The sequence below is a fragment of the Rutilus rutilus genome (assembly GCF_951802725.1).
Source record: "Rutilus rutilus genome assembly, contig: SCAFFOLD_54, whole genome shotgun sequence".
Taxonomy (NCBI): Eukaryota; Metazoa; Chordata; class Actinopteri; order Cypriniformes; family Leuciscidae; genus Rutilus; species Rutilus rutilus.
Genome location: NW_028175482.1, coordinates 207,790 through 225,788, shown reverse-complemented (window position 1 = coordinate 225,788; position 17,999 = coordinate 207,790). Strand labels below are relative to the sequence as shown.

Sequence of the window (17,999 nt, the reverse complement as noted above, 5' to 3'; positions counted from 1 at the left end):
CTAAAGCAAACCAGTTTTTCCATGTTAACTCAATGCATGCTTACACACACACACACACACACACACACACACACACACACACACACACACACACACACACACACACACATACACACACAGCATAGTTAACCATGATTTACCATGATATACCACGTTCTAGTATTATTTACCAGGAGATAAACGACAATCTAGTATTATTTACTTTGATTTACCATGTTTCTAGCCTGATTTATCACATTACTAGCAATTATTTGAAGTGTCAGTGCAAATAAAGTGATTAACACTGACAAAATATGATTGTGTTATAATAGTTATTGCTATATAAGTGATTTTTTTAGTGTGTATTCAAGTATGAATGCAAGCACATGTTGAAATATTTCATTAATAAGTAGAATGGCCAGCAGAGGGCAGTAGAAGACCACTTATTGGCTCACTTTCACTTTAAACCAGTTTTCTGCACTAAAGCAAACCAGTTTATCCATGTTAACTCAATGCATGCTTACACACACACACACACACACACACACACACACACACACACACACACACACACACACACACACACACAGCATAGTTAACCATGATTTACCATGATATACCACGTTCTAGTATTATTTACCAGGAGATAAACGACAATCTAGTATTATTTACTTTGATTTACCATGTTTCTAGCCTGATTTATCACATTACTAGCAATTATTTGAAGTGTCAGTGCAAATAAAGTGATTAACACTGACAAAATATGATTGTGTTATAAAAGTTATTGCTATATAAGTGATTTTTTAGTGTGTATTCAAGTATGAATGCAAGCACATGTGGAAATATTTAATTAATAAATAGAATGACCAGCAGTAGAAGACCACTTATTGGCTCACTTTCACTTTAAACCTCATGATTTTGACCAGTTTTCTGCACTAAAGCAAACCAGTGTTTCCATGTTAACTCAATAATGCATACTTGCTACGTATGCTACACACAGTAATGCTACACACACACACACACACACACACACACACACACACACACACATACACACACACACACACACATAATATTAATATATATATATATATATATGTTGGTACACTCATTATGAGGACATTTAGGTGTAATGGGTTTTAATATGCTAATGACATTTTCTTGCTCCTTAACTGCACATCCCAGAAAACTTGAGCATTTTCATCCACTAGAGGGCGCGAGCTGTATTGTTCTTCCGTTTTTACCGGAAATGAAGCCATTTTGTCTACTTTCGGGAAAGGTAAGGCATGCGGTGTGGTTGGTCTGTGTGTAATCTTAATCATCTGTGTATTAATCTTTATAATATTGAAAAAAATTTGGCCAGTGTAAGTTGTTTTTGTTCGTTTGAATGTTTAGTGGTTGTATTTTGTGATTAATTGTATAAAGGCAGCGTTTTATTACAGTGCTAAATTCATCTTTATTCACCTGTCAGCACTTTGACTAGAACAAGAAATAAGTTACTGTTTGAAACATATTTGGTGTTGTGATTGTTCTTATTAGTTTAAAATTTAAATTAGTTGAAATTAAAATTTTGATTCCTCTTATCGATTCTTTTGTGAGCATTTCAATATTACTTTATACAATTCAAGTGCAAGACGACTCGCGACTGTTTTTTGTGCTGTCTGTTGTGTACACATCCACAGCTCGCTTACAGAAAAAGTCATTTTAAACCTTTCAACTCGTGCGCTGTTCTCTGTGTACAGTGAAGCGCACTCACAGAAAATGTGATTTGTAAAATTGATCTGAAACGATTCAAGCGCGGTTGAAGACTCCTGCGCTGTTTTCTATGATGTAGCCTATGCACAGTATGTCAAGTACGTGAGCACGAGACGGCTCGCGCGCTGTCTTCAGTGCTGCAGGCATATTGGGCAAGTCTTAAAGTGACAGGAGCGGCTGTCTGTTACAGTAATCAAAGGACAAAGAGAAAATTCACTCGTTCTTGACTAAATAACTTTTGTATCTGTATTTGTACCTTATTTATAAAAAAGTGTACTGGTATTTTACATTTGAATTACAGCTTTTTATACCTGAAAATCTTAACACTGTTTATTTCAATCTTTTATTTGTTCAATTGTATCTATATTTGCAATTGATTTTTTTTATTTGTTCTCTTTTAATTACTGAGTGTTTACTTATCTGTATTAATGCTTTAATGTATATTTAGTTAGGCTAGTTGATTTACTATGGTATTTTTAAACCACAGGCAAAATTTTCCAGTGCAATTGCTCTTTAGCCTGTTGATTTTTGTTCTGATATTCAGCTTCAATTAAGTGTTTTGTAATAAGAAATGTTTTTACGCCATTGGAATTGGTAAGCACAAATAAAATTGGCATTGTTAAAATTTAAACGATGGTATAATATACACTGCGGTACATGCTTGGTGTTAAAATGTTAGTGCTTGTAATGATCATAATCAGCCCATAATTCCGAATTAGATCTGTGCATGAGGTTTTAAAGTGTCAGTTCCTTAATATTCTTTCTGTAGTTTGTCATTAAGATAAAGTAAAAAAAAAACTTGCTGCTCTTGGCAGTAGCCTATAACTTAAGTAGTTGAAATAAAAATCAATGTATATTGCATGCACAGATTACAATTCTATTATGACTTTAATTCTATTGTAATATTAACTGATAATGAAAGTAGGGTAATTTTTGTTGTATTTTTTTGTAATTTGCTTGTATTGTGAAAAAAAAAACATTTTAGTCATTGACTCAACTTATTCAGAATACAAAATAAGATTTTTTATACTTCTTACCATTTTAATGCATGTATTTGTAGGGATGTCACGATACTAGAAATCTAGTAGTTAGTACGAACAAAAGTATTCGAGACCACAGAGAAAAAAAATGTGTGTAATACACTGTTCGCTTTGGTTGAGTGGTTATTGACTGAAGACTGTTTCTCAGAGAACTTGCGAGTACATTATAGTTTAAAATCGCTTAAATTTATAAATTGGGATGATGTAAAATGATGTGCCATAAAGTCATGTGGATACTTTGAAGTCAGTTGTGCATTTTGAGAGCATAATATATAAAATATATAATATTTTTCTCAAATGTAATGCTTTTGTTTTAATCAAATTGTGTGGGTTTTTTTTTCCTTTTTCTTTTATGTTGCAGAAGACTGAAACCTGATTTTGAGGTAAGATGTTACTTTTTTGATAAAATATAGTAATAACAATCAATAGTGTATAGTATAAGGAAACATTTGGATAAAGTTGTGAATGTTTTACAATATTATTTGTATGGCTGCAATAATCAACAATGAATGTCATTATTGATTACCAGGGCTGGGTATCAATTCAGATTTTACAATTCGATTCGTAAGCTCTCAATTCGATTCGATTTGGTTTTCGATTTTGATTCTAAATTCGATTTTGATTCCACTCAATGAATAGCCTATATATTTAATACAAATCCTATATTTATAAAAAAAGAAAAAGAAAAGTGAACATAAGTTTACAAGTGGTTAATTATTAAAAATAAATTTTATTAAGCAACAAACCTCTATATTAAACTCTTTTTATTTTAGGTACACTTGGGTACATTAAAACAGAACACAACTCTATATTTCAATTGCATACAATGAATTGACAGAATTTTGATGCTAGATGAAAAATTGATGCTGAAAATTGGACAAGTCAGAACAGTCGCATGCCTTGATCAAACAGGTTAACAATCCTTATAAAGCCATTAAAAAAACCTTGCATATATTTATCTGTCTAGGTAGGACATATATAGCCTGGCTCCGCCCTCCTGCGTACTTCCGCTCAATTTCATTTTCCTTCAGTACTACGTCTGGGACTGTTGTATATTCTTGGGTTTCCAGAAACAAATTTTTTGTAGGACCAATCAGCGAATAGAGGGAGTGGCTGAGAACGATGGCGTTGATGTGATCTCACACATGACTAGCGTCGGCCAATAGTGAGCCTACGTGTGACGTACAACACAGACGCGCTGCTCTATCAAGACTCGAGGAACAGAGAGAAGGAAATTAATAGTGGAATAAAGTAGTTATTTTTGTTTGTTTTTGCGCACAAAAAGTATTCTCGTCGCTTTATAAACTTTATAAAAGACAGACATCTTATTCTAAACATAATCCTCTGATCATTCGGACGACCACACGTTAGCGATTGGCTGTGGCAGATCCTGAGTGACTCTGGACAGATCCAATAGTTTTGAACTTTAACAGAGAACCCGCCTACAAGGAAGTAAACGTTTCTCAATGGAGAGAGGCCAGACTCAATGTACAAATGAAATGTACGAGAGTCTGGTAGAACCAGGCTAGGACATATAGGCCTACAGAAATTTAATAAAGTTGTCAAACAGTCTGTGATGCATTCATTATAGACTAATCCTTATTAAAGTTACAAAAGTTATTTAGTCAATAGCTGTGAGTGTTTTTATGTTCACTTTTTTCTTTGATTAACTTTAACGACAGAGATAATTACTGGCTACTGTGTACTGTCCCTTTAAGAGACCAACCGCTGCTGACAGAGACGCGGATCTCACACGCGCCTCATTCACGTTCACCATAACTGCTCTTATGTTATTAAGATACTCGACAAAAAGACATTTTGGCATAATTCTGTGTGTTATTGTTCGTTCAAACGCGAAAGTGAACTATTCTGGGCTGTCTTGTGCGCACGCATGATATCAGCGCGAGTCTTTCGGTGTGTCACACAGGACATTCACGTCTCATAATTGCGTAGGCTTGACAGCGCGATTGCGATATGATTAATTATGCATCCTAGTTGAGGTTATTTTATGATTAAGATAAAACAAACAAATCTTACAGCATTAATGGAGTTGTAAAATGGAGTTTGCAAGCCTATGAACAGTGGAGGAAAACTAATACTGGCTTTAGGGTAATAGATAAATAAATATGGAAAAAAATCGATTCGTGGCCTTTGAGAATCGATTTTGAATTGACCACATTTTGAAAAACGATTAATCGAAAAATAATTTTTTTTGCCCAGCCCTATTGATTAGTCATCAGTGCACGTAAAGCTTCATTCAGTTGTCAAATTACAGTTCTGAATAATGCATTTCTGTGGAGAAAATAACAGAGGAAACAGAGTGAGCTTCTGCTGTAAACATGCGTGATCCAAGCTGATCAAAACATGAGGAAAAATTATTTCTAGCTTAACTAATGCATTAACATAATGTTAAAGGATTAGTTCACCTAAAAATGAAAATTTCCTGATAATGTGAAATAGTATATAATTTTTTTTTTTTTTTTTTTTTGTAAATGATTGAACAGTTTGCTAGATAAGACCCTATTCCTAAGCTAGGATCGTGCGGAGCCATTTGTTGACACGTTTATATTCTAGCACAAACAAACTTATATATATATATATTTTATATGCCATGTGCAATGTATATCTATTTCATACCACAATACTGTTATATGGTAATTTTATTTGATGAATACATACTCTAAATCCATTAAATTCAGGAACACTGAATAAACCACTTCATACATCACCCAGTCTTTAAATGAAGTAGGCTATTGTCATGTGATGTTTGGAGGAGAAGCATATATTTTAACGAGAAAATGACATATCTGGCAATCCCGTTGTTTCATTTGTCCTGTCACAGATACTGTCCGGACAGTAAGGTTCAGTTTTTCCATGTTTCAGAAGTGATTCTACGTAGGCTATACTGGGTTAACACAACGCTTTTCCACTCAGGGGGAAAGGATTGTTTTCCCCCACGCCAACCCCACCCAGCTATAACACGACACACCGATCATTTCTATTAGAGACAAAGAGTTAAAATTCAGAGCAAAAAATATAAATTTTGCTGAAATATCTGTTGTTGGACGTTAAATTTAGGTTTAAAAGTCACCATGTAATTACATTCTTTTTATGAGAGTAGCAACTATAAAAGAACAATAGCATGCAATTGAATATAAATGTTAATTAGGAAAACTAATGTTTGTCCTTGCAGAACATTTGTCTTATCTGTTAACAAAAAAAAATTCTTTATTGTTATCTTCATTTTTAATTTAGAGATATAAACTTTTGCTTTATAACTCATATAATGTATATCATAGATATATTCACTATATATGTTTCCGGGCAGGATGTGGTATTGTGTGTTTTGTCAATAAAAGTAAATTGGGGAAATGTATTTAAAATCTAATAAGAGGATAAAGGTCTTAACTGTTATAAAGATGTAAATAAAATGAAAAAACTTGGTTATACTGACATCTAGTGGTAAAACTAAGTAAAACAGGGTCGTGCAAGCTGGTTGCTTTTAGAAGTGTTTCAGATATACGGTTATTTCTGGGGATTCAGAGCATGATGCATTGCTGATTATGGTATTAGTGCACTCACATTATGTTCTTTAAAATACAAAGTTTATTTACAAGCATATTTACTATGTAGATTTATGATATTATCTTTGTTACATATGTGTAAAATTAATTTAGTTCTGTGTTGGTATTATGATAAGCTAATGTGTCATCTAAATAGTTGCCAGTTATTATTCTGTTATGTAGTTTTAAACTCAAAACATTTTATAATCCAATAAAGTTAATGCTTATATATTTTTAAAATCTTTGCATATGAAAACATTGTATCTGATAAATACCAAATTAAACATTGAAATGCAAAATTATCATCATTAATAGAATATCTTGTTTTAATGTGAACAAACACGAATGCATTTTATTTTTAGATGTTTTATTCTTTATTGTACTGTTTGTGAATTGTGATGCAATAATGTGTAATTTTATTTGTTTTTGTGTGTACAGATGCCTCGTACAAAGCAAGCCCGGCGCTCCCAGGCTGCAAAGAAGAGGATGGCAGACCGGATGGCTGCTGATCCTGAAGAGGCTCTGCCACCTCTTAAAAAATTGGCAGAAGTAACAGAACGTTGTGTACATCACAACGGGGCTATAAAACTTGGTCATAACAGTGGTCATAACAGTGGTCTAACAAGTGGTCTAACAAGTGGTCTAACAAGTGGTCTAACAAGTGGTCTAACAACTGGTCTAACAACTGGTCTAACAACTGGTCTAACAACTGGTCTAACAACTGGTCTAACAACTGGTCTAACAACTGGTCTAACAACTGGTCTAAACAATGATGCTAAAAACACGGATCATAATAGTACCGTTAACATGACCATGAAAGCTGTTTCTGATTTGTGTCCACAGAAATCGTACATCAGAGGCTCTTTCCATCAGGGTGCAAAGTGTTTTGGCGACAATAGTGGCAGGCAATGTGCAGCAAACAGTTTAACTGCAATCTTGATGTGTAAGGTGAAAAATGTGTTGCGATGGACCTCGAGTGACCTGAATGATGTTCTGATGCGTGGAGATGACCTGTACAGTGCCATGAGAGACACCGGCAAAATCAACGATCCTGTGAATGGCTACATAGAAGTTGCTGAGCTGCCTGACACACACACACTGAATGATTGTTGTTTTTCAATAAACTATTCTTCTGTGTCATATACTGGGTTGTTTGGAATTAATCGATACGATGAAGGTCTACAAGGTGTTGCCATGTCATTTGATGATGCATTACATGAAGCATTCCAGAGGTTTGATGCATGTTTGGTAAATATAAGGCAAACCATATGTGCAGCTGTCAGACAAGGTTCATGGTATGCAGTGATTGATCCGCATGCACGACTCGGTGATGGAACAGTTTCAGCTCGTGGTAAGAGTGTAGTGGTTTTCCATCCTAGCATAACCTCTTTGGGCATTCATTTTAAGAGACTGGGTGCATCTTTGAAAGCATATAATCGTCCATTTGAGCTAACGGGGGTGCAGGCAAATGTGATTGACAAACACAGTCAGCATGATCGATTGGTGTGCCATCCAGTGATGGAGGAAAATACTGAAGCAATAAGAGTGAGTAAAGGTGTAAACTCAGAAATGGCAAGTTGCAGTCACTCTATGACTGATTTCATGAGCATAGATCAAATACTTATGAATGAAACATGTACACAAGAGAACACTGGAATATCGCCTGAATTCCCAAGCAATGAAAATGCAGCTGATGTTGAATTTATTTCCCAAACTGACAGTGTTTCTTTGACTGATTTCACAAGCACAGATCAAATAAAGAAAACGGGACTGTTTTCTTCCTGCCCTAATGAAGATGCCTCTGAAGTTGAATTCATTACTCAAACTGACAGTGTTTATTTGACTGATTTCACAAGCACAGATCAAATAAAGAAAACAGGACTGTTTTCTTCCTGCCATAATGAAGATGCTTCTGAAGTTGAATTCATTAATCAAATTGACAGTGTTTCTTTTCAGTTTAATCCATTAAAAGTACAGCAACAAAAAACTATTTGCTTGAAGCTGAACATTGTACACGTTGTAAAAGAACAGAATAATCCAAATGAGATTGTTGAAATGGCTGAACCTTGTGAAACCAAAGATATTGTGGGTGACGGTAACTGCTTTTTCAGAGCGGTAGCTTATGCTGTAAGTGGAAGTGAACGAGAACACAGAAAACTGAGGCGTGCTGTGGTAACACACATAATCAAGAATGAAGGAAGGTACACTCAGTATCTGAGACAAGGACACAGTTCAGTTGTAAACTATATCAACACTTCAAGAATGAAATATGTTGGAACTTGGGCAACAGAGCTGGAAATACAAGCAACCAGTGATTTAATTGGTGTGGACATATTTACATACAGTCAAGACAAGTGGCTTAAATATTCAGCCTTAACTGTCTCAAATAGACATAGCTGTCAATTCAATGGGATTTACTTAAAACATGTAAATAGCTGTCACTATGAAGTTGTTGTATGTGTAAAAATAACAGATGGTAACTGTGCTTCCATTTGTAAATCATCATTTGATGATTCAATGTTGCATGGATCGTTAAATGCTAAATCAGACCCACGTACACTCTATAGAAAGAGAGTGCTATACAGCAGTAATCAGGACTTAAAAGAGGGGAAAAAAATGGAGGCAAAGAAAAGATATCATGACGATGAAATATACAAAGAGAAAAAAATTAAATTTGGCATTGAAAAGTATAAACAAAATGAACAGTATCAAGAAAAACTAAAAAAATATAGCACAGATAAATACACATCAAATGATTTGCATTGTAATGCTGTGAAAAAATATAGCATATGTAAGTATAGCACAGATGAAACACACAAAGAGTCTGTGAAGAAATATAGTATTCATAAATACAAGGAAAATGGAAAGCACAAGTCTAAGGTGATTGATTACAACAAAGAAAAATATAAAAATGATAATAGTTTTGCTAGTAGTATTAAAATTAGAAATGCTGAAACTCGACGAGATGCACAAATCCAAAGGAAAGAGATTGACTGTGTAATTGAGCAATTTAAAGAAAAAATATCTACAGGTCCTGACTATGTTTGTTCAGTTTGTCATCGTTCTTGCTTTAAAATGCAGGTCAAACACTGTACAATAAGTAAATATTCACAAAAATCAGTCCATGCAGGATATATTGCAGAAAAATGTATAACACTGAATTATTTGCATAAGTGTAATGAAGACTGCAGTAAAGTCTGTGTTTATAAAAATACTCCAGCTGAATCTCTGTGGATTTGTCACACATGTGATAGAAAGATTAGTGAAGGTAAAATGCCTGCTGAAAGTGTAGCAAACAATCTCGCTCTGGATCCCATTCCTGTTGAATTGAGCTGTTTAAACTCTCTTGAAGAACATCTAATAGCAATGCATATTCCATTCATGAAGATGCTGGCATTACCACGAGGAGGACAGAATGGGGTTCATGGACCAGTGACTTGTGTTCCATCTAATGTGACAGATGTGGTGAATGTTTTACCAAGATCAGAAAATGATGATTTAATGATACGAGTAAAACTTAAACGGAAATTAACGTACAAAGGACATTATGAATATACATTTGTGCACACTGATCATGTCAAAACTGCTTTGGCATACTTAAAAGAAAATAACAAGTGGTATAGAGATGTAGAGTATAATGAAACTTGGATTAATCCTTTGAGTAAAACAGAGGAACAGGTCAATGATACAAGTGATAACACTGAACTAGATGTCGATGGATGTCAGGACATGTGTGTTGTTAAAGAGCACAATGTTGACAATGAGGATGAAGAGATCACTGATGAAACACTTCATGATCGACAGCAACATGGTTTGTTTATGGATTCATGTTTACAGCCAGTGGACATTGCACAAGAGGTTTTAGATCAGCATTTTGATGGCATTATGTCACTTGCACCAGCAGAAGGCAATAATCCAGTGAGAATGTTAATGGATGAAACCAATGAAGCCAAATGTTTTCCAGTGCTCTTCCCAAAAGGAACAGGCACATTTCATGATCAACGACCTGAAAAATTAACGCTGTCTAGATACTTAAATAATAGAATTCTAAATGCAGATGGTCGTTTTGCTCAAAACCTAGATTACATCTTTTATGGACAATATTTGTCTGAGCTTAATCAAGTTATCTCAAATGTATCTATTGCTTTGCGGAAAGGCCATGACACAAGCAACAAAACAAAAATTACTGCAGAAATGCTGACAAACAAAGAGTCATTGCAAAAGATTTTAAATTTTGATCAGGGTTATAAATTCTTGAAGCCAGTGAGAGGGAGTCCTGTTTTTTGGCAAAGTGTTCAAAAAGATTTGTTTGCAATGGTGAGACAATTAGGTATCCCAACCTGGTTTTGCTCATTTTCATCAGCAGACTTGCGATGGCCAGAGTTAATGCAATCTATTGTGAAACAAGAATGCTGTGAAACTCCTATTGATGAACTGGACTGGTCTGATAGATGTGGGATGCTTAAACGCAATCCTGTAACTGCTGCCAGAATGTTTGACCATCGATTTCATTGTTTTCTAAGAGATGTGATCATGTCGCCAGCCCAGCCAATCGGAAAAATTATAGATTATTTCTATCGAATCGAATTTCAGCAACGTGGATCCCCTCATACACATTGTCTCTTTTGGGTTGAAAATGCACCACAAGTGGATAGAGATGACGATGATGAAGTTGTATCTTTTGTTGATAAATATGTCACTTGTGAAATGCCACCTGAACAGGAGGAAGAAATGCATGAAATTGTGAGCACTGTCCAACAACACAGCAAAAGACATTCAAAAACATGTAAAAAGAAAGGAACTGTCTGTCGGTTCAACTTCCCACGTCCACCAAGCAAAAATACTTTCATTACAAGAAGCAGCAAGAGTGATAAAGATGAAAAAGAAACAGATGATGAAAAAAATGAAGATAAATGCAAAAAGACAAACAACTGCCAACAAATATCAAAAGAGCTTGCTGAAACTATAATGAAAAGAGTGAGAGAATGTTTATTGAATAGTGATGCTGACTTTGACTCAGTTGACTCTATGTTTGAATCTATTGGTATAAATCAAGAGACATTTGAAATGGCTTACAATAAAATGACAAAGAAAACAAGCGTTGTGTTGAAAAGGAAGCCAAATGATGTATGGGTGAATCAATATAACCCAGATCTTTTACGATGCTGGAATGCAAACATGGACATACAGTTTGTTGTTGATGCTTACTCATGTATAGTATATATCATTTCGTATATTTCTAAAGCTGAGAGAGAAATGGGATTGTTGTTGGCTAATGCTCAAAAAGAAGCACACAAGCAAGGTAATATGGATGCTAAACAGGCTTTAAGAAAACTAGGAAGTGTGTTTTTACATAATCGAGAGGTCTCAGCTCAAGAGAGTGTGTATCGACTGACTAACATGAAACTAAAAGAAGGATCAAGGAAAGTGGTGTTTATTCCAACTGGTAGTAATCAAATTAGAATGAGTTTGCCCTTAAACACCATACATAAAAAAGCTGAATGTGCAGGAGATGATGGTGATGGCATATGGATGAAAAGCATCTCGGACAGATACAGAGCCCGTCCACATACAGATGAATTCAATGGAATGTGTTTAGCAACCTTTGCATCAGAATACAGAGTTTTGACTGCATCTGAAAAATGTTCAGACAGAGTAAGACTGGAAAATGACATGGGATTTGTGAGAAAAAGAACTCGTACAGAGTCTGCCATTGTTCGATATGCTCGTTTTTCACCCACTAAAAATTCCGAAAATTATTATCAAAGTATTTTAGAATTGTTTTTGCCTCATTTTGTGCGAGATCAATTGAAACCAACAAATTTCACTACACATAAGGATTTTTATGAGACTGGATTTGTAACAATTTCAAATGGTGAGCTTGAATCAGTGAAAATGATAGTGGAAACTAACATGGGAAAATTTGAGAAAGAAGCAGACACAATACAAAGAGCTCAAGATGATTTAGAACAACATGGACCAATGGAAGATGCTTGGGCCCAAATCTGTCCAGAAGCAGAACTTGAACGTCTCGAATGTCTGGAGAGTAAGAAATACCAAATAGAAACAGAAGAAGGTGATGATATCATTCCTGATCTATTACCAAATGTGGGTACTTCCAAGATAGAAAACCATCCATCAGCGATGACTAAGCAAGATGCCATGGATTTACTGCGTTCTTTGAATGAGAAGCAGTCAGAAATCTTTTACAAAGTGCGGCAATGGTGTTTAGCAAAAGTGCAAGGTGAAAATCCAGATCCATTTCATGTGTTCATATCTGGTCCAGGAGGTGTTGGAAAGTCAGTACTGATTAAAGCCATCTATTATGAAACCTCTCGTATACTTTCAAAATTAACAGACAACCCAGATGAGACACATGTGCTATTGAGTGCTCCTACTGGTGTGTCTGCCTACCAGATAAATGGGTCTACTGTACATTCCAGTCTCTCCATTGGAATAAATGCATCACTGCCATATCAGCCACTTGGAGATGAAAAAATTAATTCCTTGAGAGCCAAACTTGGAAAACTGCAGATATTAATTATTGATGAAATTTCAATGGTTGATCATAAACTTCTAGCATATATTCATGGAAGATTAAGACAGATCAAACAAACAGGTGATTACTCTGCATTCGGAAAGGTCTCTGTCATAGCAGTTGGAGATTTTTATCAGCTGTCTCCTGTCAAAGGAAAACCACTTTACACCGAACCAGTGAACTGTGTGAATCTTTGGGAAACTAACTTCAGTTTTGTTGAACTTACAGAGATTATGCGCCAGAAGGACAAACAGTTTGCAGAATTATTAAATCGTTTAAGGCAACGTAAAAAAGATGAAGTAATGCTTGAAGAAGATATTGCTATGCTTAAAACATGTGAAACAGGTGATGGTGATGAGAGTACAGATATCCACATTTATGCAACTAATAGTGAGGTTGATGAACATAATCTAAAAATGGTGCACAAAATATGCTCTGACACAATTACTGTGAACGCCCAAGATTTTGAGAGAAATGCTAAAACTGGCCGAATGGAAAAAATGGATGGGTTTCATCTCAGAGTTCACAACAGTTCTTTGGAAAAATCCCTTGAATTAGCGATCGATGCCCGAGTAATGCTACTGAAAAATATCAATGTATCAGATGGTCTTGTGAATGGAATTTTTGGGACAATTAAATTATTCTGTTATGAAAATGATGAAATATTTCCATCCAAAATATATATTGAATTTGATGATGAACGAGCTGGTAAAGAAGCTAGAGGTAAAAATCCATGTTTAAAACCTGGACTAGAGAAAAGCACACCAATCAAGCCTGAAGAAGAGAAAGTGACAAGCAGTGGTGGTGTCAGAAGACAGTTTCCTTTGAAATTGGCATGGGCTTCCACAGTTCACAAAGTGCAAGGTTTGACAGTGAACAAAGCTGTTGTTTCATTGAAAAAGATATTTGCTCCAGGACAAGCATATGTAGCATTAAGTCGAGTGACGTCTCTTGATGGACTCATAATAGAAGATTTCAAAGAAAAAGCTATTTTTGCAAAAGACAATATTGAGGAAGCTCTACAGAGAATGCCTCCGTTCATTGATCCATGTGGAACCACAGAAAATGTAACATTTCAAATGATGTTACACAATGTCCAAGGGCTCATTCCACATATTTTAGACATTCGGCAAGATAACAGATATTGTCAAGCAGATATGATTTGTGTAACAGAGACGTGGCTAAAACCAAACTATTTGGAGAACGATATCAGTCTTTCTGGATACCACTTTCATGACAAAACACGAGGTGTTGCATATGACACAAGTGAAGATGTTTTTGCTACACTTAAAGAAGAAAATCATGGTGGTGTTGGCATATATCACAGAGAGAATGTAAAAGCTGCTTTAGTTGATTTACCATGCATTAACATTGAATGTCTAATGTGCAATATACAAGACTTAAACACAACTGTAGCAGTCGTGTACAGACCATCATCATATAACATAGCGTTATTTAGAGAGAACTTGATTACCTTAATTCATCAAATAAACTGCTTATCAGGTGGCAAAATAATTCTAGGAGATTTCAATGAAAACATTTTCAATAAATCAACTATTCATGATGTCATGCAGCATTTTGGCTTCACACAAATTGTTGAAAATGCAACAACTGAAAATGGCACATTAATTGACCATATATATATTAAAGATATTGAATTAAATCAAATAAAGATTGACATTATGCCCACATACTTTAGCTATCATGACTGCGTTGTGCTGAAGTGGCTGTTATAATGCAACGTCCATCTAGGGGGGGGGGGGGGGGGGGGGGGGTGGCAGAGGTGGATGACTAACACTGGACGGCCTCTGTGGGAATTCATGCTGCCTTCACGTGCTATCGGAATTAGTGTAAATATTTTGGAAATTCAACATAATATTTACTAAAAATCTTAAACAACTGAATGTTGATCAGTAAGATTTATGAAATAGATAGGCAAGAATCAATATAGATGCTATCCATAATACTATTTTTCTGTACAACAAAACACATGAACATGTCAAACCCATAATCATGGCATAAGAAGTCAGAAATAGGAAATTTCCGATAGCACGTGAAGGCAGCATTAGACATTGGGATTTATAGTGGGTGTTAAGGCCACCTACAAATACATTTCCCAAATTCCTGTTGAATTATCATAATGAACTGTTAATATTTTATTATTTAAATATACATGTCAATATATATATATATATATATATAAAATTCAATGGCCTTAACACCCACACAAACATTTTATTCATTCATTCATTCATTCATTCATTCATTCATTCCTTCATTCATTCATTCATTCATTTTATTTATTTATTTGATGTATTTTATTGATCAAAATGTCTGTGTAATGTCATTTTACAATGAATTTGTATGGAGACCTGCATCATACTGTTGGCTGATTTATAGTAAAGTACTTCAATAGGTGGTGTAAAAAAATGGGAAGATAAATAAAAAAGAAAGAAAAGACAAAGACAAAGATGGACTTTAACAAATATTACACTATCTTTGCTGCTTCATTCTCATCATATTCCAACACTTCAAGTATTGATAAACAGGTAAGACTATTTTATCTTTTAAATTGGTTATAACTTTCATTACTCTGTAATATATGTTTCTGGTATAAGAATATTGTATTAAATTGCTTTAAGCACAATGTTTTATAAGTACATTATTCACTGATATAAGTTGTAAAGTGTAAAAAATCCTAATCATATCCTCATTGTCTATAGGTACATGAAATGTCTCACGCTGCTTTGATGACCACATCATCTTCATTATTAGGACAATATTCAACTCCAGAAACCAGCTGAAGATTACATTCTGCAAATCAATGAAACAGTTTGACTGTAGACAACAATGTCCAGATCATCACACTATCATCACCATTGTAGACTATATATGTGTGGCTCAGTTCAGCATTCAGATCATCACACCATCATAACCATTGTGGACTGTTGACTCTAGGCAAGTCATGGATTCCTGCTCTCAATATCAAATGCGGACCCTCCATCTGTGTGTCTCAGTTCAGCAGTAATTCTTATTCATCACAGTGCAAGGTAACTTTTTCTATTGTTGTCTGTTTATTTTTGTGACTTTGAGCTTATTGCAGCTTTAGCTTTCTGTGTTGAACTTTCTGAAATGCTAATCTCCAGTTTTTGTGTTTCACAGAAGCCAATTTTGTCTGTGATTGATGAAATTGTAGTGGTGTGGTCCTGCATATACTGAAGCAACAACCACACTGTCATTACTGAGGACTGAGCTGAGTGCCCACTGAATTATTGTCATGGGATGACCTGAATTATGCCACATTAAAATATCTTCAGTTTTCACTGGTTCAGTAAACTATCAAGGTGTCTTCATCTCTGCTGGTTCATCCCAGTCATTAGATGTCTTTGTTGCCACTGCTTCAGTCCAGTTCAATGTCATCTTCATCACCACTGGTCCTGCCCAGCTCCAAGTGTGTTTTGCTGCAGCTGGTCACAGCTTTAAGTCTCCTTCGTCACCATCTCTGCCTGGATCTACACTGTCAGACTCTTGGTTCCACCCTGCCTCTTACCTCCATCTTCTCCTCTAAATCATTTTTTGCCTCCTCCCTCCTTGTTTTTCTTCAATGCATTCAAAAGGAATGAATGAATGGTTTATTTTTTATTGTTGATATTTTTAGTTTTTTAAATTAAAAATTGTATTATATAATTTCACATTTTATGTGGACTTGTCTTTTACTCTATATTGCTTCTTTAATGTATTTAACAACTATATTTTTTATTGAAAATTATATTTTTGATTTCAAAATATTGTTTCAATGCATTCTAAAGGAATGAATTAATGTTTCATTTTTTATTGTTGATCTTTTGAGTTTTTTAATTAACTTTTATATTTTGTAATTTCATATTTTATGTGGACTTATTTTTTACTGTTTATTGTCTATTTAATATACTATTTAACAACTATACTTTTTATTGAATGTTACTTTTGCTTTCAAAATGTTTTCAACTAATTTAAAAGGAATGAATGAATGAATGAATGAATGAATGCTTTATTTTTATTGTTGATATTTTTAGTTTAATTTTCACATACTATTTCATACTTCAAAATTATTCTTATTTAATGTGCAAAATAGTTTTGAACATATATTAACACAAATACTTTTCTACTTTCATATGTGAAAACAATTGAAATGAATGAATGAACTAATGAATATTTATTTACAACTGTTGGATATCTTTCTAACATTTTCTTAGTTTAAAAAAATATTATTATTAAATTTATGATTTTTCAATTACTATTTATATTTTTATTTATTTTGATGTGTAGTATTTTACATTTTATTTCTATATTCTGTCATTTCAAATATAATACTTCACAATTATGTATTTTCATTTAATGTGATTATTCAAAAAAAACAAAAAAAAAACTTTTACCACAGAGACATAGTTCAATATGCAAAAAAAATTAAATTAAATTAATTGATTAATTTTCTCTCAGTATTTCATGTTACTTATTTACATATGCATTGTTTTAAAATAAACATTGTATTATTCTGTTAATAAAATACAGTTTTGTTTTCTATGACTTGGTTTGATTCCATGTTTTTTTTTTTTTTAATGGCACATTTTCCATATTAACTCTAATTAAAATACTTAAGCACATTTTGTTATACATATAGATATTTGAAATAAATGATAAATGCTTATTACATGTTTCCCGTTTAAAACACAATTTTCAGTTTACATTGTAATCATATAACTTTACTGAAAAGAATACACCTAAAATTAACAATAAATTGGAAAACCTTGAAAAATGTGATTTGTAATGTTATTATAATGATTTTGTAAAGATTAAATATCATTTCAAATGAAATTAGTTACAATATTAGTGAGCAGAATGTATTAAGTAGTAATATTGCCATTTAGTGGTAATTTCAGAAAATTTTCCATAAAAAATAGGAGAATTATCATTCTTGAGCTTTTTTACTTTTTTAGAGGCACGTATGGCCCAATCTCCATGAAGTTTTGCATACTTGTTTAGAGTCATATGTCTGTTTTATATTGTAATTCCTAGAGTTGTAAACATTATGCTTTACTGAAATGAAAGGATGACACAAATGTGCATAAAAAGGATACATTAAAA

At 33.9% G+C, this 17,999-nt stretch overlaps 1 protein-coding gene across 1 annotated transcript; it reads left to right on the top strand.

Annotated features, from left to right (window-relative positions):
* Positions 1-3,036: 3,036 nt before the first annotated feature.
* Positions 3,037-16,443, top strand: LOC311285707 (uncharacterized protein; the record flags this gene model as incomplete). The annotated part of the gene is made up of 3 exons (XM_084435748.1): positions 3,037-3,157; positions 6,776-7,882; positions 16,249-16,443. The coding sequence occupies exons 2-3, from the start codon at positions 6,776-6,778 to the stop codon at positions 16,441-16,443; spliced, it is 1,302 nt and encodes a 433-aa protein (XP_084291874.1). The 5' UTR covers positions 3,037-3,157.
* Between the last annotated feature and the right edge of the window lie 1,556 nt (positions 16,444-17,999).